This window comes from Haematobia irritans, chromosome 4 (genome assembly GCF_050003625.1).
Source record: "Haematobia irritans isolate KBUSLIRL chromosome 4, ASM5000362v1, whole genome shotgun sequence".
In the NCBI taxonomy this organism is placed as follows: domain Eukaryota; kingdom Metazoa; phylum Arthropoda; class Insecta; order Diptera; family Muscidae; genus Haematobia; species Haematobia irritans.
The window spans coordinates 225432564-225457224 of NC_134400.1; the positions used below are offsets into that span (position 1 = coordinate 225432564).

At 35.5% G+C, this 24661-nt stretch overlaps 1 protein-coding gene and 1 long non-coding RNA gene across 4 annotated transcripts; one reads left to right on the top strand and one right to left on the bottom strand.

Moving 5' to 3' along the window:
- Nucleotides 1-1382: 1382 nt before the first annotated feature.
- On the top strand, nucleotides 1383-2248 carry LOC142236856 (uncharacterized). Its single transcript, XR_012722233.1, has 3 exons — nucleotides 1383-1488; nucleotides 1553-1658; nucleotides 1724-2248. It is a non-coding gene; the product is annotated as an uncharacterized LOC142236856 (long non-coding RNA).
- Nucleotides 2249-12624: 10376 nt separating this feature from the next.
- On the bottom strand, nucleotides 12625-23258 carry IntS10 (integrator complex subunit 10). Of its 3 annotated transcripts, none has more exons than XM_075305291.1 (8): nucleotides 23203-23258; nucleotides 22309-22386; nucleotides 14930-15081; nucleotides 14545-14868; nucleotides 14198-14481; nucleotides 13370-13883; nucleotides 13145-13312; nucleotides 12625-13082 (listed from the first exon to the last, which is right to left on the bottom strand). In XM_075305291.1, the coding sequence occupies exons 3-8, from the start codon at nucleotides 15062-15064 to the stop codon at nucleotides 12648-12650; spliced, it is 1860 nt and encodes a 619-aa protein (XP_075161406.1). In that variant the 5' UTR covers nucleotides 15065-15081; nucleotides 22309-22386; nucleotides 23203-23258; the 3' UTR covers nucleotides 12625-12647. The 3 variants fall into 3 exon arrangements, with proteins under 3 accessions (XP_075161406.1, XP_075161404.1, XP_075161405.1); XM_075305289.1 differs by having other exon boundaries at nucleotides 22778-23250; XM_075305290.1 differs by lacking the exon at nucleotides 22309-22386 and having other exon boundaries at nucleotides 22778-23250.
- Nucleotides 23259-24661: the final 1403 nt, after the last annotated feature.

The window sequence follows — 24661 nt, forward strand, 5'->3', positions numbered from 1 at the left end:
AATTTCACCCAGCCACTTCTTCGCCAGCAAAATCCAATTTAACAACATCACCTGGTAAACATTCCTCCACATCAACTTCATTCTCTGCCGTATTTATACGGTTCAATGTCATTGTAATATCTGGACCAGACTTAAGTCCCACGGTAGCTCCTGCTAAAGCCATTGTAGTGGTGGGAACAACAACATTCGATCCAGCTGCTGGTGATACTATTGTGGATGATTGTGAAACCACCATTGCATTAGTATTGCATTTGTATTACTAACGGCAGCAACAGTCGATATTGCATTTGAAGAATTAGTAATAGTGACTAATGTTGGAGTATTTGCTGCCACCCCAATGGGACCACTCACTACTTGGGCGGCCGTTGTATTTGGTTGTTGCAATACAATATTTGCGGTCACAGCCACTGTGGTCGTGGCAGGTGTTGAGGGTGCTATGTTGGAGTTGTTCACTGTAGCTGATGTAGTCAGGGATGTGAGGGCAGATGCTACTGTGGCAGAAACGGCTACAGAACCAGATGCTGTTATATATGTTATATACATATAGCACTCCGTTATTTTTATTTCGTCAATCGAATTGCATTTTTAAATAACAACGCGAACCACTTTTGTATTCTAATTTAACACAAATCATTTGAATAAATCAATTATTTCTTAATTCACGTTACAAATGGCGCCATGTTTTGAAACTAACTAATCTCAACATATGGAAGGATTTAAAGCCGACCTAATTAGGGACTATGCACTTTATGTCAGTTTTTCAACTCGAAAAAAACAAAGTACCATAAATGAAAAAATATTTCGGTACTTTTTCGCATTTTTGGTTTTGTATGGGATTTCGCTTCGGAAACCGAACATAGTACCTACCTTAAGTAAGTAAGTATGTTTTATTTGAGACTTAAGCGGACCTTAGACGGTCGGATAAACACTCCGACAGAGGTTCGTCTATTTGTTGTGTGTTCGTTCAAGTTTTGCCCTTACACTGCACGAACAAATGTGATGACAACATGAAAAAATAAGAAGAAGCATGAACAAACAATGAAGTTGTACGAAGATTTATGGGTGAAACCATTTTTTACTGAAAAAATGGAAGAAAATAATAAAAAAAATCCTGGTATATGTGTCAAAACAATGATTCCTGAAGTAACCCAATAAACACAGGATGAGCGTTTTTCAAATGAAACAACTTTTCAGTTTGAGGGTAAATATAATTTTCAACATAAATTCAACTTGACTTGAAATAGCTCATCTTCAATACATCTTCAAATTGTTTGCGAATTACTTCCAATTTGCCAAAATGTTGACGAAATCTTTGAAAATGTGTTGAAGATAATATGAGAAAACTTTGACAAAACACTACCCTAAAATGCAACGCAATAACCATGTGGTTTTCAATACTTATTTGTGCAACGAAGTTCGTGGTCAATTGCAAGAAATAAAAAAAAATGGAAAATTTTAGACAAATAACCAAATAGTTTATAAAAATAGGTAAGTGAAAATAAAAAATGAAATAAAACTTTAAGGAAGTCACGAAATGTATATCTCTTTGCAGAAAACTGAAATTATGGATTCTACGTTCTTGAAAACATTAAAAAGCTGGCCGATGAAAAAATTGTGGACAATTAACTGGAACTGCTTCAAATAGTTTATAATAATTGGTACGTCAATATGAAAAATTAAATCAACACTTTAGAGAAGTCACTAAATTTAAATCTCTTTGCAGAAACCCAAAATCTTTGGATGCTACATTCTTGCAAACATTAAGAAGCTGACCAATGAAAAATGAGTGGCTTATCGACAAGAAAAAGTTTCCAGAAACATTACAAGTGCAACCAATTAAAATTTTTAAAAACAACAAATTGTTGAAATCAACAACTTCTGGATGAAAATGTGCATCACATCGTCAGTTTAATTCATATGCTATTATTAGTTTAAAATGGATATTTTGTGAATCCCTTCTGCTGGAAATCAATTCTAACACGCGGTCCAGTACGTTCCTAATTTCAAATTGCCCGCATGTTAATAAAAGGAAGGAACCAAAAGGAAGGAAATCGAATTATCAATGCAAAAGTGTTTACTACTAATGTTCAAGATATTTAAAGTTTTGTTTTTTGTTTTTTTTTTTTTTTTGTTCTTATTTGTTGATAAGTTTAATAAGATTATTATTTATCAATTGGTAATGTAGTGTAGTGTATTATTATATATTTTATTTTGATGAAAATTAATAAAGTATACAAAATTCATAGAATTTTGGCTTTGAGTTTCAATTTGAAGTGGGGATATCATTCATACAAATTTAGGTTGAAAAGTATTTGCAACGATGTTAATTTTGAATTTGACCCTAATCCTTTGAAAAAATGTTTGAAAAATTGTTGAAATTTAGCATTTTTCAAACGTTTGTGTTTATTGGGAATCCACATTTAATATATTACAAATTACTTGATGAATTTAAAATACTTGTCGCCTGGTTTCCCATTGATTAGAAGTGGAATTTTTCCACGTTTTTGCCACAATACTGGTTTAGATTTATGTATTTCTTTAATTTTCAACCAGAATTGGCGATCCATCATTAATTTAATTGCAGAAATGCCTGTTTTTAATGTAAAAATAAATTTGTCTTTGATAATGTTTGTCGAACATCCCCTTATGCGTTTTAGAGACTATCAGTTATTCCGGACGACAGTGCTCGTGTCGAACATATCCCATATATTGTGCACATTATAAGTTAAGTCCGAAGGCATAATCGATACTGCTGCATGTTTATGGGATCGATAACACATTTACCGATTATTAAGACATCGCCGACAAGTCGTATCGATTCGACACACTGTAAGATTCACCTGCGTGAAGATAGCGACGTCGCTAACTTTCGATAACAGGGTTATCGAAAAAATAACAGGGCGACACAGAGACGACAAAAACTGAATTAATATAAGACGGACAGACAGAATATTTAATGAAATTTATGTATTTCCGTGCTTGAAAACAACGATTTATACACAGAATATGGTAGAGAACACCTTTACCTACAATTTGGTGTGCCACATGTGCCTGTTCAATGTTATTTAGCTTGGTTATTATTGGGTACTGGTGGTCAGGACACTATTTCCCGTGTGGAGTCCAGGAATGGACTTCGTACACAAAAGTGACAACGGATATTGATAGAGGGCATCCATACCTACAATTTGGTATACCACATGTATCTGGGAAACGCCGAGTGTAGAACAAAATTTTCCAGAAACTGTTGGACGCACTGGTGGTCAGGACAGTATTTCCAGCGCTGAGGCCAGGAATGAACTTCGTACACAAAAGTGACAACGGATATTGATAGAGGGCATCAATACCTACAATTTGGTATACCACATGTATCTGGGAAACGCCGAGTGTAGAACAAAATTTTCCAGAAACTGTTGGACGCACTGGTGGTCAGGACAGTATTTCCAGCGCTGAGGCCAGGAATGGACTTCGTACACAAAAGTGACAACGGAACTTGGTAGAGGACATCAATACCTACAATTTGGTATACCACATGTATCTGGGAAACGCCGAGTGTAGAACAACATTTTCCAGAAACTGTTGGACGCACTGGTGGTCAGGACAGTATTTCCAGCGCTGAGGCCAGGAATGGACTTCGTACACAAAAGTGACAACGGATATTGATAGAGGGCATCAATACCTACAATTCGGTATACCACATGTATCTGGGAAACGCCGAGTGTAGAACAAAATTTTCCAGAAACTGTAGGACGCACTGGTGGTCAGGACAGTATTTCCAGCGTTGAGGCCAGGAATGGACTTCGTACACAAAAATGACAACGGAACTTGATAGAGGGCATCAATACCTACAATTCGGTATACCACACGTATCTGGGAAACGCCGAGTGTAGAACAAAATTTTCCAGAAACTGTTGGACGCACTGGTGGTCAGGACAGTATTTCCAGCGCTGAGGCCAGGAATGGACTTCGTACACAAAAGTGACAACGGATATTGATAAAGGGCATCAATACCTACAATTCGGTATACCACATGTATCTGGGAAACGCCGAGTGTAGAACAAAATTTTCCAGAAACTGTTGGACGCACTGGTGGTCAGTACAGTATTTCCAGCGCTGAGGCCAGGAATGGACTTCGTACACAAAAGTGACAACGGGTATTGATAGAGGGCATCAATACCTACAATTCGGTATACCACATGTATCTGGGAAACGCCGAGTGTAGAACAAAATTTTCCAGAAACTGTAGGACGCACTGGTGGTCAGGACAGTATTTCCAGCGCTGAGGCCAGGAATGGACTTCGTACACAAAAGTGACAACGGGTATTGATAGAGGGCATCAATACCTACAATTCGGTATACCACATGTATCTGGGAAACGCCGAGTGTAGAACAAAATTTTCCAGAAACTGTTGGACGCACTGGTGGTCAGTACAGTATTTCCAGCGCTGAGGCCAGGAATGGACTTCGTACACAAAAGTGACAACGGGTATTGATAGAGGGCATCAATACCTACAATTCGGTATACCACATGTATCTGGGAAACGCCGAGTGTAGAACAAAATTTTCCAGAAACTGTTGGACGCACTGGTGGTCAGTACAGTATTTCCAGCGCTGAGGCCAGGAATGGACTTCGTACACAAAAGTGACAACGGATATTGATAGAGGGCATCAATACCTACAATTTGGTATACCACATGTATCTGGGAAACGCCGAGTGTAGAACAAAATTTTCCAGAAACTGTTGGACGCACTGGTGGTCAGGACAGTATTTCCAGCGCTGAGGCCAGGAATGAACTTCGTACACAAAAGTGACAACGGATATTGGTAGAGGGCATCAATACCTACAATTTGGTATACCACATGTATCTGGGAAACGCCGAGTGTAGAACAAAATTTTCCAGAAACTGTTGGACGCACTGGTGGTCAGGACACTATTTCAAACGTTAAAGCCAAAAATAAACATTAAACACGAAAAGAAAAACATAACTTAAAATGGGATTTAATAACTTAAATTCTTTCATATGTACAAAGATCATTTATTACATATTTACAATTAATATCATGTTTTTTCTGTTCAATAATTATTGTTATGACATGTCGATCGTGCAAAGGGTGCATATTTAAAGCACGTGTTTCGTAAGTTATCTTGGTAACTCTGCTAAAAGTGTTATAACACATAACAAAATGGCGGACTGGTGTATAACAGATTCCATGGCATATGTGTGTAAGGTAGTTGCACTTAAAGAGCTCATTACACATATTTTTGTTTTCATTAAAAATGTAGATTATTAATTGCACATAAAATAATAAATTGATTTATGGGTAGAATAAACTACATTCATTAAAAATGTAGATTATTAATCACACATAAAATAAATAAATTGATTTATAGGAAGAATAAAATACTTCCTGCGAAAATTGAACAAAATTGTACTTCACATTTTGAGATTTGGACAAAGCGTTGTTAAAACTAGGAAAATTTATTGCCTTGGTGTACTTTATAACTACAACTCAAGAAATTATACTCTCTCATAGAAGAAAAACTGAACCAAATGTAAAGGAAAAACTATTAGCGCCAAATCATTACCATTTTTACCATACAGTAGTTCTTTTTGACAACTTTTGGGAACCGTACTAAAAAATTCTTTTGCTTTAGTTCATATTGAACTTATATGTACGGTCATTGAACTTTATATCCACGTTTGGTTCATAAAATGTTTGATACATACTTAAAAAAAGTAAAAAATCATTGGGCTGTGGAAAATTTCCAAAACATAATAAAATTTAACTACAAACAAATAATTTCTTTGCACTACAAATAAGTTAAAAATATGTTGTTTTGCTAAGACAGCTTAAATTTACAAATAAAAAAATTATTAACAATGTGAACGTAGTATGATTCTACGTTCACATTGTGATTGAAATCTTTCGTTTTCGAGAATTTTGCCTTTCAATACAAAAGTGAGATATCAAATTATATAAACATTCATATCTAGTGTGAACATAGTACAGTAGTACGTCCTCATTGCAATTTTACTTTTTCGAGATTTGCAAATAGCATTTTCATATTAATACTATGTTCACATTATATGTCTACTTACAATGGATTTCAGTTGAAATATCTACGGATTTCAGTAGTTTTGCAATTGGATTTCGACAAAATCCACTGCACTGTCATACACAATTGGTGATCACATCAGATGTAAAGTACAATGCCTATGTATCAATTGCAATCAATCAATGTATCAATTGCATTTTGTTCGTATTTTGCCAAAACTAAAAACTTCATGATGTGATCACCAATTGTGCATGACAGTGCAGTGGATTTTGTTGAAATCCAATTGCAAAACTACTGAAATCCGTAGATATTTCAACTGAAATCCATTGTAAGTAGACATATAATGTGAACATAGTATTAATATGAAAATGCTATTTGCAAATCTCGAAAAAGTAAAATTGCAATGAGGACGTACTACTGTACTATGTTCACACTAGATATGAATGTTTATATAATTTGATATCTCACTTTTGTATTGAAAGGCAAAATTCTCGAAAACGAAAGATTTCAATCACAATGTGAACGTAGAATCATACTACGTTCACATTGTTAATAATTTTTTTATTTGTAAATTTAAGCTGTCTTAAGGCCGGTATGCACCTCTAGCGAAATTTTCGGTAGCAAAAATTTATTTAAGTCTTCAACAAAAAAACAGGGATGTGTACATAAATTTTAAACCAGCTAATCGCTTTTAAAAATTGTGAATATATGTTCCAAATATTCCTCAAATAAATTGTTTATTATTTACAGACCTTTTAAAACTTTTACGCATACAATGATTGTAATAAATTAAATGTTTGCTGCCAAAATATGCTTTTGACAGCCCTGTTATTTTCATTAGAGGTGCGTACCAGCTTACGAAATTGAACGCTACCGAAAATTTCGTTAGCATAAATAGCAATGCATTTCTTATGGGAATGAAATTTTTCGCTAGAGGTGCATACCGGCCTTTAGCAAAACAACTTATTTTTAACTTATTTGTAGTGCAAAGAAATTATTTGTTTGTAGTTAAATTTTATTATGTTTTGGAAATTTTCCACAGCCCAATGATTTTTTACTTTTTTTAAGTATGTATCAAACATTTTATGAACCAAACGTGGATATAAAGTTCAATGACCGTACATATAAGTTCAATATGAACTAAAGCAAAAGAATTTTTTAGTACGGTTCCCAAAAGTTGTCAAAAAGAACTACTGTATGGTAAAAATGGTAATGATTTGGCGCTAATAGTTTTTCCTTTACATTTGGTTCAGTTTTTCTTCTATGAGAGAGTATAATTTCTTGAGTTGTAGTTATAAAGTACACCAAGGCAATAAATTTTCCTAGTTTTAACAACGCTTTGTCCAAATCTCAAAATGTGAAGTACAATTTTGTTCAATTTTCGCAGGAAGTATTTTATTCTTCCTATAAATCAATTTATTTATTTTATGTGTGATTAATAATCTACATTTTTAATGAATGTAGTTTATTCTACCCATAAATCAATTTATTATTTTATGTGCAATTAATAATCTACATTTTTAATGAAAACAAAAATATGTGTAATGAGCTCTTTAAGTGCAACTACCTTACACACATATGCCATGGAATCTGTTATACACCAGTCCGCCATTTTGTTATGTGTTATAACACTTTTAGCAGAGTTACCAAGATAACTTACGAAACACGTGCTTTAAATATGCACCCTTTGCACGATCGACATGTCATAACAATAATTATTGAACAGAAAAAACATGATATTAATTGTAAATATGTAATAAATGATCTTTGTACATATGAAAGAATTTAAGTTATTAAATCCCATTTTAAGTTATGTTTTTCTTTTCGTGTTTAATGTTTATTTTTGGCTTTAACGTTTGAAATAGTGTCCTGACCACCAGTGCGTCCAACAGTTTCTGGAAAATTTTGTTCTACACTCGGCGTTTCCCAGATACATGTGGTATACCAAATTGTAGGTATTGATGCCCTCTACCAATATCCGTTGTCACTTTTGTGTACGAAGTTCATTCCTGGCCTCAGCGCTGGAAATACTGTCCTGACCACCAGTGCGTCCAACAGTTTCTGGAAAATTTTGTTGTACACTCGGCGTTTCCCAGATACATGTGGTATACCAAATTGTAGGTATTGATGTCCTCTACCAAGTTCCGTTGTCAGTTTTGTGTACGAAGTCCATTCCTGGCCTCAGCGCTGGAAATACTGTCCTGACCACCAGTGCGTCCAACAGTTTCTGGAAAATTTTGTTCTACACTCGGCGTTTCCCAGATACATGTGGTATACCAAATTGTAGGTATTGATGTCCTCTATCAATATCCGTTGTCACTTTTGTGTACGAAGTCCATTCCTGGCCTCAGCGCTGGAAATACTGTCCTGACCACCAGTGCGTCCAACAGTTTCTGGAAAATTTTGTTCTACACTCGGCGTTTCCCAGATACATGTGGTATACCAAATTGTAGGTATTGATGCCCTCTATCAATATCCGTTGTCACTTTTGTGTACGAAGTCCATTCCTGGCCTCAGCGCTGGAAATACTGTCCTGACCACCAGTGCGTCCAAAAGTTTTTGGAAAATTTTGTTCTACACTCGGCGTTTCCCAGATACATGTGGTATACCAAATTGTAGGTATTGATGTCCTCTATCAAGTTCCGTTGTCACTTTTGTGTACGAAGTCCATTCCTGGCCTCAGCGCTGGAAATACTGTCCTGACCACCAGTGCGTCCAACAGTTTCTGGAAAATTTTGTTCTACACTCGGCGTTTCCCAGATACATGTGGTATACCAAATTGTAGGTATTGATGCCCTCTATCAATATCCGTTGTCACTTTTGTGTACGAAGTCCATTCCTGCCCTCAGCGCTGGAAATACTGTCCTGACCACCAGTGCGTCCAACAGTTTTTGGAAAATTTTGTTCTACATTCGGCGTTTGCCAGACACATGTGGTATACCAAATTGTAGGTATTGATGCCCTCTATCAATATCCGTTGTCACTTTTGTGTACGAAGTCCATTCCTGGCCTCAGCGCTGGAAATACTGTCCTGACCACCAGTGCGTCCAACAGTTTCTGAAAAATTTTGTTCTACACTCGGCGTTTCCCAGATACATGTGGTATACCAAATTGTAGGTATTGATGCCCTCTATCAATATCCGTTGTCACTTTTGTGTACGAAGTCCATTCCTGGCCTCAGCGCTGGAAATACTGTACTGACCACCAGTGCGTCCAACAGTTTCTGGAAAATTTTGTTCTACACTCGGCGTTTCCCAGATACATGTGGTATACCAAATTGTAGGTATTGATGCCCTCTACCAATATCCGTTGTCACTTTTGTGTACGAAGTTCATTCCTGGCCTCAGCGCTGGAAATACTGTCCTGACCACCAGTGCGTCCAACAGTTTCTGGAAAATTTTGTTCTACACTCGGCGTTTCCCAGATACATGTGGTATACCAAATTGTAGGTATTGATGCCCTCTATCAATATCCGTTGTCACTTTTGTGTACGAAGTCCATTCCTGGCCTCAGCGCTGGAAATACTGTACTGACCACCAGTGCGTCCAACAGTTTCTGGAAAATTTTGTTCTACACTCGGCGTTTCCCAGATACATGTGGTATACCGAATTGTAGGTATTGATGCCCTCTATCAATACCCGTTGTCACTTTTGTGTACGAAGTCCATTCCTGGCCTCAGCGCTGGAAATACTGTACTGACCACCAGTGCGTCCAACAGTTTCTGGAAAATTTTGTTCTACACTCGGCGTTTCCCAGATACATGTGGTATACCGAATTGTAGGTATTGATGCCCTCTATCAATACCCGTTGTCACTTTTGTGTACGAAGTCCATTCCTGGCCTCAGCGCTGGAAATACTGTCCTGACCACCAGTGCGTCCAACAGTTTCTGGAAAATTTTGTTCTACACTCGGCGTTTCCCAGATACATGTGGTATACCAAATTGTAGGTATTGATGCCCTCTATCAATATCCGTTGTCACTTTTGTGTACGAAGTCCATTCCTGCCCTCAGCGCTGGAAATACTGTCCTGACCACCAGTGCGTCCAACAGTTTTTGGAAAATTTTGTTCTACATTCGGCGTTTGCCAGACACATGTGGTATACCAAATTGTAGGTATTGATGCCCTCTATCAATATCCGTTGTCACTTTTGTGTACGAAGTCCATTCCTGGCCTCAGCGCTGGAAATACTGTCCTGACCACCAGTGCGTCCAACAGTTTCTGAAAAATTTTGTTCTACACTCGGCGTTTCCCAGATACATGTGGTATACCAAATTGTAGGTATTGATGTCCTCTACCAAGTTCCGTTGTCACTTTTGTGTACGAAGTCCATTCCTGGCCTCAGCGCTGGAAATACAGTCCTGACCACCAGTGCGTCCAACAGTTTCTGGAAAATTTTGTTCTACACTCGGCGTTTCCCAGATACATGTGGTATACCAAATTGTAGGTATTGATGTCCTCTACCAAGTTCCGTTGTCAGTTTTGTGTACGAAGTCCATTCCTGGCCTCAGCGCTGGAAATACTGTCCTGACCACCAGTGCGTCCAACAGTTTCTGGAAAATTTTGTTCTACACTCGGCGTTTCCCAGATACATGTGGTATACCAAATTGTAGGTATTGATGTCCTCTATCAATATCCGTTGTCACTTTTGTGTACGAAGTCCATTCCTGGACTCCACGTGGGAAATAGTGTCCTGACCACCAGTACCCAATAATAACAAAGCTAAATAACATTGAACAGGCACATGTGGCACACCAAATTGTAGGTAAAGGTGTTCTCTATCATATTCTGTGTATAAATCGTTGTTTTTAAGCACGGAAATACATAAATTTCATTAAATATTCTGTCTGTCCGTCTTATATTAATTCAGTTTTTGTCGTCTCTGTGTCACCCTGTTATTTTTTCGATAACCCTGTTATCGAAAGTTAGCGACGTCGCTATCTTCACGCAGGTGTAAGATTCTTTACAAACACCGACATTCCGTCCGGAATAACTGATAATCTGTAAAGCGTATTACACTCAATGATTTGTACCACCCAACCAGAAAAAATCAAAGTTGTTTTGATTTTATGCCAACACGTCCCCGCGACAGCCGAACACGACCTTACACAATCGGATTTGTCGCCGCAACGTGTTGTGTCGCAGGGTTTATCCGACCGTATAAGGTGCCCTTAATTCGCAAACAATTTGAAGATGTATTGAAAATGAGCTATTTCAAGTCAAGTTGAATTTATGTTGAAAATTATATTTACCATCAAACTGAAAAGTTGTTGCATTTGAAAAACGCTCATCCTGTATTTATTGGGGTGGTATTGATCCATTTTTAATCAATATTGGTATTTAGGGTATTCTTTTTAAAAATCTAGCGACGAGTGCAGAATTTCTGATCTTCGTTAAATTATATATATACTTCGTTAAATTATTAAAATGGATTTGATTATTTTGACATTAAGAAACTTGTTAAAAATTTTTCTTTTAAGCTAAGTACTATATTCCGTTTTTAATGTGTTATTTTCATTTTTTAATTCAATTGGCAATTTATTAAATAATTTAAGCCCATTATATAATACATAAAAATTTAATCGAAAATCTTGAATATTTCGAAAATTGCGCAGGTTAGTCTGCTACATATGTTATGAACCTTTGCATATACTTTGGAACTAATTCATGTTTTATTTTAAATATAATTTTTTTTTATTTTTTTATTTATTTATTTAGCATAACATGCTACTGATTTTAAACAATACTTCTTTAAATAATTAAATTGGATTGGGTAATTTTGACATTACATAACTTTTCAAAAATTTTCTTTTACATATGAAATGAGCGATTTTTTAAAGGAATGTATGTTATTTTCATTTTTTAATTCAATTGGCAGTTCATTAACTAATTGAAGCCCATTATATAACGATAAGTTTTGATAAAAAATTGGTTCTACTGAAATTTAATATGTCATCCTTTAATACGTACAATCAGCATGTTGGATAAACTAAAATGGATGTCAATGAATCAAAGACTTTCAATGAACGCATTGATATATATATATATATATATATATATATATATATATATATATATATATATATATATATATATATATATATATATATATATATATATATATATATATATATATATATATATATATATATATATATATATATATATATATATATATATATATATATATATATATATATATATATATATATATATATATCAATGCGTTCATTGAAAGTCTTTGATTCATTGACATCCATTTTAGTTTATCCAACATGCTGATTGTACGTATTAAAGGATGACATATTAGAAGTCACCAAGTCTGCTACACCTACCTTTTGATGGGTCTTTTCAGTTTAGTCTTACCAGCATTTATAAACTCTACTTATCCAAAGTTGGTTCAATGTGTTCAAGTATGTGCATATTCATCTATCTGCATCTACAAACCGCAGATTTCTCTTCCATAAACCCTGACTTGCTCTCCAGTTTATTTATGGTATTCTCGGATTTGTATTTTGAAAATATGGAATACTTACCAAACACGACCATAGATAAAATAATTTAATATGAATTCTGAATCAAATGCTGTCAAATTTATTCAAATTGATTCACTTCTACATCATATAAGAAGTGTATCAAACGTAAATTTTCTTGACTAATAAAACTAGCTACGATCGAAGCAACATTTTCATTGGAACGCGATATTTGCTGCTTGATTATTGAACGAAAATCATCACGACCTCCTTTATCGGACCCCCGGGTTCGACGAGAGGCAGAATTTATGACATTGGGTGGAGCAAAATCAAAGTTAAATTCATCAGCGCTCGAGTTCCATATAGACATGAACTCCTCAATAAAGTCAATCGTTACAATATATGACGAGAAATTGTGGAATGTAAAGTTTCTTCTGTTACGAACAATTAAAAAAATTCGTTCCGCCAATTCCTTTTCTTTTGGATACTCCAACTGAAGTAAAATTAGTAGATCACCAAGGACTTCATCAGGACATTTGGGCTCATATATTTTACGCTGCATTAAAAACAATATTATAGTGTAAAACTACCGCACAGGACTAATGGGAGTTCACTTACACATAAACTATTTACTATAGCCTTGCAACAGTATTGTACCAGAGCTTTTTGTGTTAAAGGGATAAAAATCATATGACGGGTTACATTCAATGTTAAATGCTCCAGCGATGATCCTTGGGTTACTGGAAGGTCTGCCATTATTTTCAATACGCATTCAAATCCTTCAAACTAAAACGAATTAATTATTATACTTTACTCCGCCACTATATTCAATTCAAAACTTACCGTTAATTTACCTTGAAGTAAATTCAATCCCAACTTTAACGTATGATGTACCAAACTATTTTTAATTGTCATTTCCTGCATCAATTTTTTTGCCTCTTCTTGGTGTCCAAAATATATTGCCAAATCAAAAAGGAACCTTGAAATCCAGGGCGATAAGGGTAAAGTCAAAAGCAGTTTGCTAAAATCACGTTGGAACTGATCTGTATTAAGTAGTTGCCAACATTGAGCAGCATGGACAAATGCTTTAGAAATGTCTTTACTAGTATTTGTAGTCAGAGAAATCTGCGGAGGCTCCATATTTTGTGCTTCGGATCGTTCTACTTTCCAATCCGTAAATCCTTCTACCAAAACATGGTTTATTTCAACATCTTCTGGGCGCGTATTGCAGTTCTTAATATAGCAATGCAAGGAGTAAATAAAAAGTGTGGTGGCATAAAAAAGCACTTGAGTACTACCTGCTGCAGAACTCGTTGATACTATTTCAATCAGTTTATCCCAGTAAACATTTTGTCCCCTAAGTAAATATAAAACCAAATGACAAGAATTACAGAAAAATATTAATAATATTAAAAGGGAATTATTTGATAGGGTTAATGAAAACTCTCTATTATATAATATTCGAGAGCGTTTTATGTTTCTTCAAAGTCTATAGATGCCAGGAACGTAAGTATGTTGTGGATTATTAATTGTAGATCTTTCAGAAATGCACAATTTTGTTTGACAACGCTTACTCCCACATTAATCAGATCAATTTTTGAAAAATGTAAATTAAAATTTGCTTAAAAAAATTTGCAATTGACGTCGGTGATTGGACATTTTCATACATACCAGTTTTTGTTGAACGGTAAAAATGTTTCCCAACGTTGAATTTTTCCACATAGCATGAGCACTTTGAATATTTTTTTCCAAATTTCATTTGTATCGCATTTTACTTCCTCAATAATTTGTCGTATATAATATTCTAAAGAAACTGTAAATAGTCGGCAAACCATTTGCGATGGAACATCTGGCGTTTTGTGGTATATTAATGGTAAAGCTTCTTCCACGAGCATTTCCTGATATTTTTGAGGATTCTGTTTCATTCCTTCAGTAATCATTTCCAAAAGACGTGGCTGACGACGTAAATGGTGTTAAATGTTAAAAAATTACAAGAAATACAAACTAAGTATATATACCGTATGCGTAACAGCAGCTTGTGGAAATCGCTTCAAAATTAATAGCAATAGTTTGCATTGATGTAAGCTGTTGTCTGCGTGATTGACAGTCATCATCAATATCTTATGCTGAACTTCATAAGACACATGCTGAAACATCTTAACATAGAATTCCTGTTCAGACGTGATGTCGTTTTCATTTTTCAAAGCATTTGTAAGTTCATTAATTTCTTTTTCTAATTGCGGTTCTACGCAAGGGCTTTTGAGCGATAAAATTATATAGCTAAAACATTTAGCAGCTTCTTCAAAGTTATTTGCTTCTTTTTCTAAACGATAGACTTCAAACTATAACGAATACCAAATGTAGTTAATTTACGTAATATAACGTGGAAGAATAAAAATGCACCTGTACGTTGAAATTAGTTGGAAACAAAGACTTTGCAGTGATAATCCAAGATTTTGCTGAGCAGGGATCTGTTGTTCTTAATATTTTCGCCTGCTGTATTATATACGATTCGTCGCCATCAAATGTAACATCCATTATGCAGCAGTTTGAAACTGAAAATGAAATTGGAAGTAGGGGTTAAATTTTATATTAATTTGAGAACGGTCAAAATTTTATTATATTTTAAATATCCGTGGAATGTAATATGTTCACTGTTTTGTAACATTCTTCGAAATTTGTCGTTTTTTAAATGTTCCCTGCCATCAAAGAGGTAATACAATCAATTACTCTTTGGTAAAATATATTTTTAATAAATTTCAGCTAGTGAAAATTCTCGCAATATTTATTTAGAATAATAGCTATTACAAGACAAGAGAGCTTTTTAAAGTCTTGTATTCATATTAATGCTCATATCCAAACAATTTATTATATATTGGGAATTTACATTGTAAGAAAACTTTAAGTACATGAAATAAGATTAATTTAATTTATTTATTTTCATATGTAACTAATCCTTACAAAGGCCTTATACAGTTACTTAAAACGACATTTTAAATAATACTCAAAACAATTCTCTTATTTCTAACATTAATATACTAACAATAATACAACAACAACAGGATACTACTCTATTCTATATTAACACTAGGAAACAATTTTGATTTCCTTTAAATTTGTTTCCTAGCATTTCGCAATTGCGTTGAATTGTTTCATCAGGAATAGATCTACAATATGAATTACTTATATCTTTAATTATATCATATAATTTATTTATCGCAGATATACTAATTACAATTATAGAATATTTGTGATAAATAATTTATATGTCTTAATTAAAAATATCAATACTTCTTATTGTGTACATCTATACCTGATGTAGCAATTCAATGCAATTGAAAAATATTGAACAATAAAGAAATCGAATACATATAAAAACTCTAGCTTCTCTTCTATTTGATACAAAAAGATCGAATAAAACAAAAATAGCTAGTTGTCTTACTGTTCATCAGGAACCCAAAATTATTGGAATTCTTGCTTATACGTACACCTATTTATGCAATTAAAAAATTAAAACGCCATTTTAATGAGTTTTATAAGATTTGGATTCCCGCTTAATCCAGCCAAATTTGTCAGTACCGTAGTAATTATTTATTTATTTATTTATTCAAAAATTCTGTAATACAAAGCCAATAGAGGCCTATAAAATTATATTACATCATAACAAAAATACTGAGCCATCGATATAATGTAAACAAGTTAATACCTTAAACTAAGAAGAAACTAATTTAATTGGCTCCCCAGCCGCAAGAGTAGTAGTGACTATTAAAATAGCGATGAAATAAGTGGAAATTGGTCCCATATACAGTGCAAGTCAACATAAAATCAATAACTTAAAAATACATAGAAGTTACATAGAATATACCAAGTGTGTATGCAATAGATGAGATGTAAATCGTCCAAGAACCTTACAGTTTAGGTAGTACTAGCCATATATTCCATGAGTTTGAGACGAAATGCGTTATTACAATGAGAAAAAATGCGTAGTTCTAGAGGCAAACGATTCCAACACCGAGATATTCTGACCACAAAAGATCTAGCATAAATATTCCTCCTTATACGAGGAATAAATACCTGAGCATTTCTAATAGAACTTGAACAAATCCTCTCATAAATATTATAAACTTTGTTTGTAGATACTACTGACATAAGTCATTGCCAGAAGAGTGAACATGGTCTTTAGATATGGTCTCGAAAAGACAAACCAAATTTTTTTATATCTCATTCTATTGTCGATCACTTGGGATCCAAAGTAAGTCCAAGTCCAATGGGCTAACTCAAGTCAAAGATTCTGGTTCGATATAACAGCAGCCCGATTTTTTAGACTCACTCGAGTATTCACAGCAGGTGGAGACGTTCTCTCTTATCAAAGAATGGCTCACTATCAAGATTGTTAACCCTGGAGTCATCCTTATTTTTTGTACACTAACGTCATCCTTCGCCATTTTGACTACAGCTTATTTCAAGACGCTATAATTTGCATCGTGAGCAAAAATGAGAGCCAAAATTGAGTTTATTTCCCTATTCAATTTGTTTTTAATTAGTATAAGACAAAAATTCATAAAATGGTTGTATTGGTATAACTTAAATTTAGCATTTCCCAGTCGACCAGAATGCGTTTTAAATCGAAAATGAAATTAAGCGTCGTCATTTTGACGAAGGATGACTGTCCCGGGGTTAAGGGTGAAGACACCTTCGGTCGGGGTTTGAGATTTTTTGATGTCAAACAAAATAACGAACCGTTAAAAAAAATAAAAATAGAAAAGATACGGTATTTTGAAGGAATTGGAATCGGCATATAAGGGAAAAATTAAATTTTATTCATTGGCCAAATCTAACGCCTTCAAAATAGACAACAAAGAAAGTTATGTTTCGCATAAATAGTACGATAAATATGATCCTGTAAACCATCAACACATGTAGTATTAAAGAGTAGATGAGATGGCGATAACATTATTTACAAAAAGAAAAAAAAAAACTAGGTAGATCTAAGTAAGGGACCCATGGGGTACTCCACACGTAACAGAATGTATTTTCGATTCCATTCAAAGAAAGATATTGATTGCGGCCGGAGACATGATTCGATAAGCTTCCACGCTGTAACCGAAAATCTGTAGTTCACAGCTAGTTTGTAAATTAGCTTTTAGCTTTTGATATATATAATACATCTTACTTATATATAACGAACCAAACGGTCACACGGTGAGGATGTAAAGGTTTGTCAACAATAATTTTTGGATAAATTATAGATGCGACCATTTTGCGTGTCGTCAAGTTAGAAATCGGTCTCATAAATTTATATTTAATCAAAACTGAGTCAAGACAATTGCAAGATTTGCACCATTTATGTTGGAAACCTTTTTCTTTTAATACAGCTCTTTTTCGAACATACAATGGCATCATTCTGATGCTATTAGATAGCAGGAAGCATATTAAATTACATGAGTAAAAACTCATTGATGTTATGAGGAGATGATCAGTTAAAAATTCTTGTCTTCTCTTCAGACCATAAGAAACATGATCCAAAATGTTTTATGTGTATTCTGTATATCTTCGCATTTAAAAATCAATCTAAAACTTTCAGAATTCCGTCCACATTTTAGCGGAGATTATGTATACACTTAAAGATGATCTTCTTTTCGTGCATATGGTAAAGCAAAATTCTACTCCTTATTGTTTCAAAGTTAGTGCATATAACTTTTAAATTCTTCATTTTTTGGTTAAAATATCTAAGGCAATAATCTAGTTAAAATCCACCTTTTCCTTAGTCTTGTCAATTTGTCAATCAAAAACAAAGAGTTAGAGTTACTTTCACCCCTAGACAAAGTTGATTAATTATTCACCAGAAGGAAATAAAAATGTAACTTGTTCAATACTTCAATAACCTCGTTAGTATTGTGGTTGCATTGGGTGCATTTTTTAACATTCCTGTTGCCGGGCAAGATATAGGCCAAGTCTGCTACATCGACAAAAAAAGACAGATATTGGTGAGGTTCAGCAATGTATTTATACGAGATAAAATCATGAGTGCATACTTCAAAAGTCGGAACTTGAGGAGACGTGATATTATTGGAGAGGTCGTAAAGGATAGTGAGACATCCGATGTGAATACTAATCCTCGTGATAGGGTCTTCCTCAATGACCACTACTCACCGGCAGCTGGTAAACTTAATGCTGCCTGTCGTGGCCTCTTAAAAGATGGTTTGATTTCGAAATACAAGATTATTAATGCTGATAAGCTTAGTGCTAAGCTATTATTATTGGATGGAAGAGAAACCTTTGTTTATAATGTGGATGGATGTGCTGCGATTCGTAATGGTAACTCACCTATCTCTTAAAATTAGTTTGATTGTTTGCTACTTTATAAGTATATGCTACATTTTTTTTTAAGTCTGTGAAGTTGTGATATAATGTCTAATGAATTCCTTTTGTTCTTCTTTTTAATGATCATTATATCTATGCTCCAACTATTGTATTATATTTAAGTATATTTTATTTGATCTCTAATGCTGCTTTGATCAGCTGTACTTTAGCAAAATGAATTTCTAGGTCCATGATGTATAGCGATTATATTGTGCCATTATACTTGTACCGGTACATTTGGTTCCCCACCATACCGTTGTGTTTAATATCCAATGTCAATTAGCCCTAACTTGGGCCCAATTGTTAATGGCAACACATATTTCTCGAACATTCTGCGTCCTTACATAGGCAATTTTTCTGTTGCACATATGAACTGTTGTAGTATTAGGCCCTCTTATAATACTTCCAAGTTTGATGATTTAAAAGCAGTGTTCGGAGGTTCGGGTTTTGATGCCATTGGCATCTCTGAAACTTGGCTAAATGAGAATGTGTCGAGTTGTGCTGTTGAGTTACCTGGCTATAGGTTTATTAGGAATGATCGGTCTGGTACTCGCAGGGGTGGTGGTGTGGGTATATACATTTCTCGCAAATTTGTTACTAAGGTTGTTTTCCGAAGTTCAAGTCCAGTTGCGGAGTCTGTTTTTATTGAGCTACATTTGGGGAGCGTTAGGGTTTTGTTTGGTGTGGTGTATCTGCCGCCACCAGCTGACATACATTCATTTGAGGATCTTCATTCGGAACTATTTTTGAACTATTCCAACATCATTGTTGTGGGAGACTTTAATCTTAACCAGTTTGACTTGGCTAAGTCGGCTTCAGTCCGTTCGTTTTGTGCTAGGAATAATTTGTCCATTTGTCACAATTCAGTTCCCACACACTATGATGTGCAACATAAGTCAACATCACTAATTGACTTTTTTCTTATCAGTAACCCATCTTTGATAAATTTCTCTTCCCAGGTGCAATGCCCTGGTATTTCCCACCATGCGCTGGTTTTTGCTTCTTTTGCCTTACATTCGGCAGCCAATGATGACTATGTTGAATACAGGGACTTTAGGAGGATGGACTGGGATGGGATTGCGAGATTTTGTGATTCCTACAATTTTTCAAATATTTTGGATGAACAGGATGTGGATTCGAAATGTTTTTTGTTCTCATCTTTAATTGACACCTTGTTCGGTTTTGTGCCGACTAGAAGATGTGTACGAAGGACTGATGATTGTTGGATGAAGTTGAGAACTGTTATTTATGCGCGGTCGCTGAGGGACTTGTCTTTTTCTACGTATTTGGCCGATCCATCTGAATATAACTGGAAGGTGTTTTGCAAATATAGGAATCGGGCGAAAGCGGTAGTCAGAAGGGAGAAAAGGAGACATTTTGCAAAATTATTTGCCAGCTTGGACACCTCGGGTATGTGGAGACTGCTTAAGGAGGCTGGATGCTCGAGATCGGTTAATGTGGCTTTTGACTGTGATATTGAGACTTTGAATGAGCATTTTGTGCGAACGCCATTGGATAACGTAGAGTCACACGAACTACCTTTTGATCATTCGGATGGGGATGATGGCTTATTTTCTTTTAGAAGTGTTGATGAATACGATGTTGTGTTGGCCCTGAAAAAGGTAAGATCAGGAGCGATGGGGACAGATGGGATACCTATTCACTTCTTGAAGTTGGTGTATCCATTTATCGCCCTTGTCTTGTTAGATTTAGTCAATTCGATACTTACTACTTCGACGTTTCCTATTCTATGGAAGAAAGCGCGGGTTGTTCCGATTCCTAAGTCGGCCAGAGTTAGGGGTCCGGAAGATTTGAGGCCCATATCAATACTCCCGGCAGTTTCGAAGATAGTGGAGCTCTTAATAAAGGACCAAGTATTGTCGCAAACTAGAAACGCAATCTTCAATTCACAATATGCTTTTCGTGCTGGACACAATACTACATCTCTTCTTGTGCACTTGACGGACACTGCTAGAAGGTGTGAGAATGAAAAAAGGTTGTCTATTCTTGTGTCCCTGGACTTAACCAAAGCTTTTAATTCTATTTGTTATACTACGATGATTAATAAGCTCAGGAATAACTTTAATTTTTCTAATTCGGCGTGTAAGTTGATATGGTCCTTTTTGACTGGTAGGTCGCAATTTGTAGAGATGAATTGTGCTGTGTCTAGCAATCTGGGGTTATCATCGGGTGTACCCCAAGGCACTGTCCTGGGACCCCTTTTATTCATTTTGTATATAAATGACCTCCCTGATTGTGTGGATAGCAGATTTTGTACCCCGTTTTTGTTTGCGGACGACATATTTTTACATTTTAGTTCTGCACGGAATTGCCCTGATTTATTGCGTGATAATATACAATCTTGCCTCGATCGGATTTTTCAATGGTCGGCAGTGAATGCGTTGGCCATTAATCCGGTCAAATCTAAAGCTATCGCATTTTGCTCTTCGAGTCGTTATTTCAATTATGGATTATTTATTGATGGGACTGCTATCGAATTTGTTAGTCAATTTAGTTGTCTTGGAGTTATTCTAGATGAGCAGCTACGCTTTTTGTCCCACATAGAATCTGTCCAGCGTAAGGTTTTGAGTGTTCTACGAAGGATTTATTCTACTAACATTTATTTGCCACTTGGTACTAAGTATCGTATAGCTTGGTCGCTACTCATGCCGCAGGTACTATATGGACTCGAGGTTTATTCGGGCACTACATCTAACAATATTGACTTACTTGGACGTATTGTTAATTCTGTGGCGAGATTTGTCTTTGGCGTTAGGAGAAGGGAACATATATCGGGTTATGTAAGAGAATTGTTAGGATGTTCTTTCAGGGATTTCGTTAAGATTCGCGCAGTGTATCTTTTCTATAGGACGCTTAAGTGCGGAGTAGTTTTACCACTGTGTAATGCATTTTCTTTTATTCGGTCTGCAAGGGTTAATCATATTGATATTCCTCTGAGTAGGTGTAGTACCTTCGACAGATCTTTTCTGATTCGTGTGGCACGTTGTTGGAATTATTTGCCTATTGAATTACAGACTTTTACACACTCTAATAATGCTTTTAGACGTAAGCTTTTGCAGCATTTTTCGGGTGATACTGAATGATTCTCTATTTTTGTGTTGCTTTAACATGGATAATTGGGCATATTTTAGTGTTCATTTTTTTAAATGTATTTATAAATGGCTGGGGAGCCAAATATACTATGGTTAAGTAATTTTTTTTTTGTAATTTAGGTAATCTAGATTTTAAGTTTTTGAATTTAATTATTTTCTATAATTCAGGTATTTTGTTTTGCTATGTAATACGTTTTTTGGCCCTAGGGCTTTTGTATTACTTTGTGGATTAATAAATAAATAAATAAATAAATAAATAAATACTTCGTAGTATTACTTATTTTAAAGTCGAATTCGGCTACTTACGGTTATCTGAAGGTAAATTAGTGGCTTTGTTGAGTATAATTATTATGTTGAGTAGGATCTACGAATTTGAGTTCTTTTCTGTTTGCATGTATTTAGGTTAGGTTTAGGTTTAGGTGAATGATAAAATGAAACGAAATAGAAAACTCATAGAAAATGATACACATACACACTATACATGAAAGTAAACAAACAAATACTATCAAATAAAAATTTTGGATTTAGCAACAGTGCTGCCGCTACTACTTCAATCGAAGTATTTTGCTTCATTTTCACAAAAATTTACTTCGTCACTCCTTCTTCCAAAAATCTGCTTCACTTTTTGTTCTGCTTCAAATTTTTAAATTTTCCCCCATATAACCTAATTGTTTTTCGTATTCCTTTAATTACGATGAACATAGCGGTTTTAATCATTGAATTATTAACCGATGTGGACCAATTTTTGCATAGTTGTTAGAGACCATATACTTACACCATGTACCAAATTAAAGCCGGATCGAATGAAATTTGGTTCTCTTAGAGGCTCCGCAAGCCAAATGGGGGGATCAGTTTATATGGGGGCTATATATAATTATGGACCGATGTGGACCAATTTTTGCATGCTTGTTAGAGATCATATGCTGAAACCATGTAACAAATTTCAGCTGGATCGGATGAAATTTGCTTCTCTTAGAGTCCCCGCAATCCAAATTTGGGGGTCCGTTTATATGGGAACTATACGTAAAAGTGGACCTACATCAATAACAACTACTTGTGCCAAGTCGATAGCTTCTTTCGTTCGGAAGTTAGCGTGTTTTCAACAGACGGGCGGACGGACGGACATGCTTATGGGGTCTTAGGGAAATATTTCGCTACTTCAATTTTATTCGATCTACTCCACTTTTTTCCAAAATTTACTTCACTCAATTTTTCACTAGCGGCAGCACTGTTTGGCAAACAAAAATTGACGCCTTTCAAATTTTCGATAACAAAGTAAGATGACAAACAACAGGGTGACTAAGTGTATGAAGTAGTTCGGGGAAAATAATAGCCCCGTTTATCCGCACGACAGTGGTCGTGTCGAACATATCCCATATATTGATCATTATAAGTTATGCGCTGTACACACTATCAGTTATTCCGGACGACAGTGCTCGTGTCGAACATATCCCATATATTGTGCACAGTATAAATTAAGTCCGATGGCATAGTCGATACTGCTGCATGTTTATGGGATCGATAACACATTTACCGATTATTTAGTCATCGCCGACAAGTCGTATCGATCCGACACACTGTAAGATCCTTTACAAACACCGACATTCCGTCCGGAATAACTGATAATCTGTAATGCGCTTTAAATGTGTTATCGATCCCATAAACATGCAGCAGTATCGATTATGCCTTCGGACTTAACTTATAATGTGCACAATATATGGGATATGTTCGACACGAGCACTGTCGTCCGGAATAACTGATAGTCTGTAAAGCGCATAAAGCACATTAAAGACTATAAGTTATTCCGGACAGAACGTCGGTGTTTGTAAAGAATCTTGGGATCCACCGTGGTGCAATGGTTAGCATGCCTGCCTTGCATACACAAGGTCGTGGGTTCGATTCCTGCTTCGACCGAACACCAAAAAGTTTTTCAGCGGTGGATTATCCCACCTCAGTAATGCTGGTGACATTTCTGAGGGTCTCAAAACTTCTCTGAGTGGTTTCACTGCAATGTGGAACGCCGTTCGGACTCGGCTATAAAAAGGAGGTCCCTTGTCATTGAACTTAACATGGAATCGGGCAGTACTCAGTGATAAGAGAGAAGTTCACCAATGTGGTATCACAATGGAGTGAGCCTGATACACCGGGCTGCCACATAACCTAACATTGTAAAGAATCTTACAGTGTGTCGAATCGATACGACTTGTCGGCGATGTGTCGTCGGTAAATGTGTTATCGATCCCATAAACATGCAGCAGTATCGATTATGCCTTCGGACTTAATTATAATGTGCACAATATATGGGATATGTTCGACACGAGCACTGTCGTCCGGAATAAATGATAGAGGGTAAAGCGCATAAAGGCCTTTACCCTCTTCTGAGAATCTCCACTACGTCGAAAACAATCATATACGACATCATAAACTCGTCGGAAAAGCGCCGTCACTATTGAGAAGTTGTACCACGCCAAGTTACTACGAAAATGTTTCTCATCAGTGCAATTATTAGGTGCCTATTTAGATCAATTTCGAAGGACGCCAATAAGAACCCCTGCAAACTATCAGAAAAAGTGCATTTTATGGTAATTGTAGAAGAATCATTGTGATCAAGTAAAACACGATTGTGTAGATGTTTATTGATTTGATTAAACATTTATAA

What these genes read in the sequence shown, in the direction of transcription:
- IntS10 (XM_075305291.1), bottom strand. Translation starts at nt 15,064, where the DNA reads ATGGATGTTACATTTGATGGCGACGAATCGTATATAATACAGCAGGCG. An exon ending in TTACCGTTCAACAAAAACTG is followed by an intron (nt 13,884 to 14,197) that starts GTATGTATGAAA and finishes ATATTTACTTAG; the next exon opens with GGGACAAAATGTTTACTGGG. An exon ending in CTATAGTAAATAGTTTATGT is followed by an intron (nt 13,083 to 13,144) that starts GTAAGTGAACTC and finishes TTTTTAATGCAG; the next exon opens with CGTAAAATATATGAGCCCAA.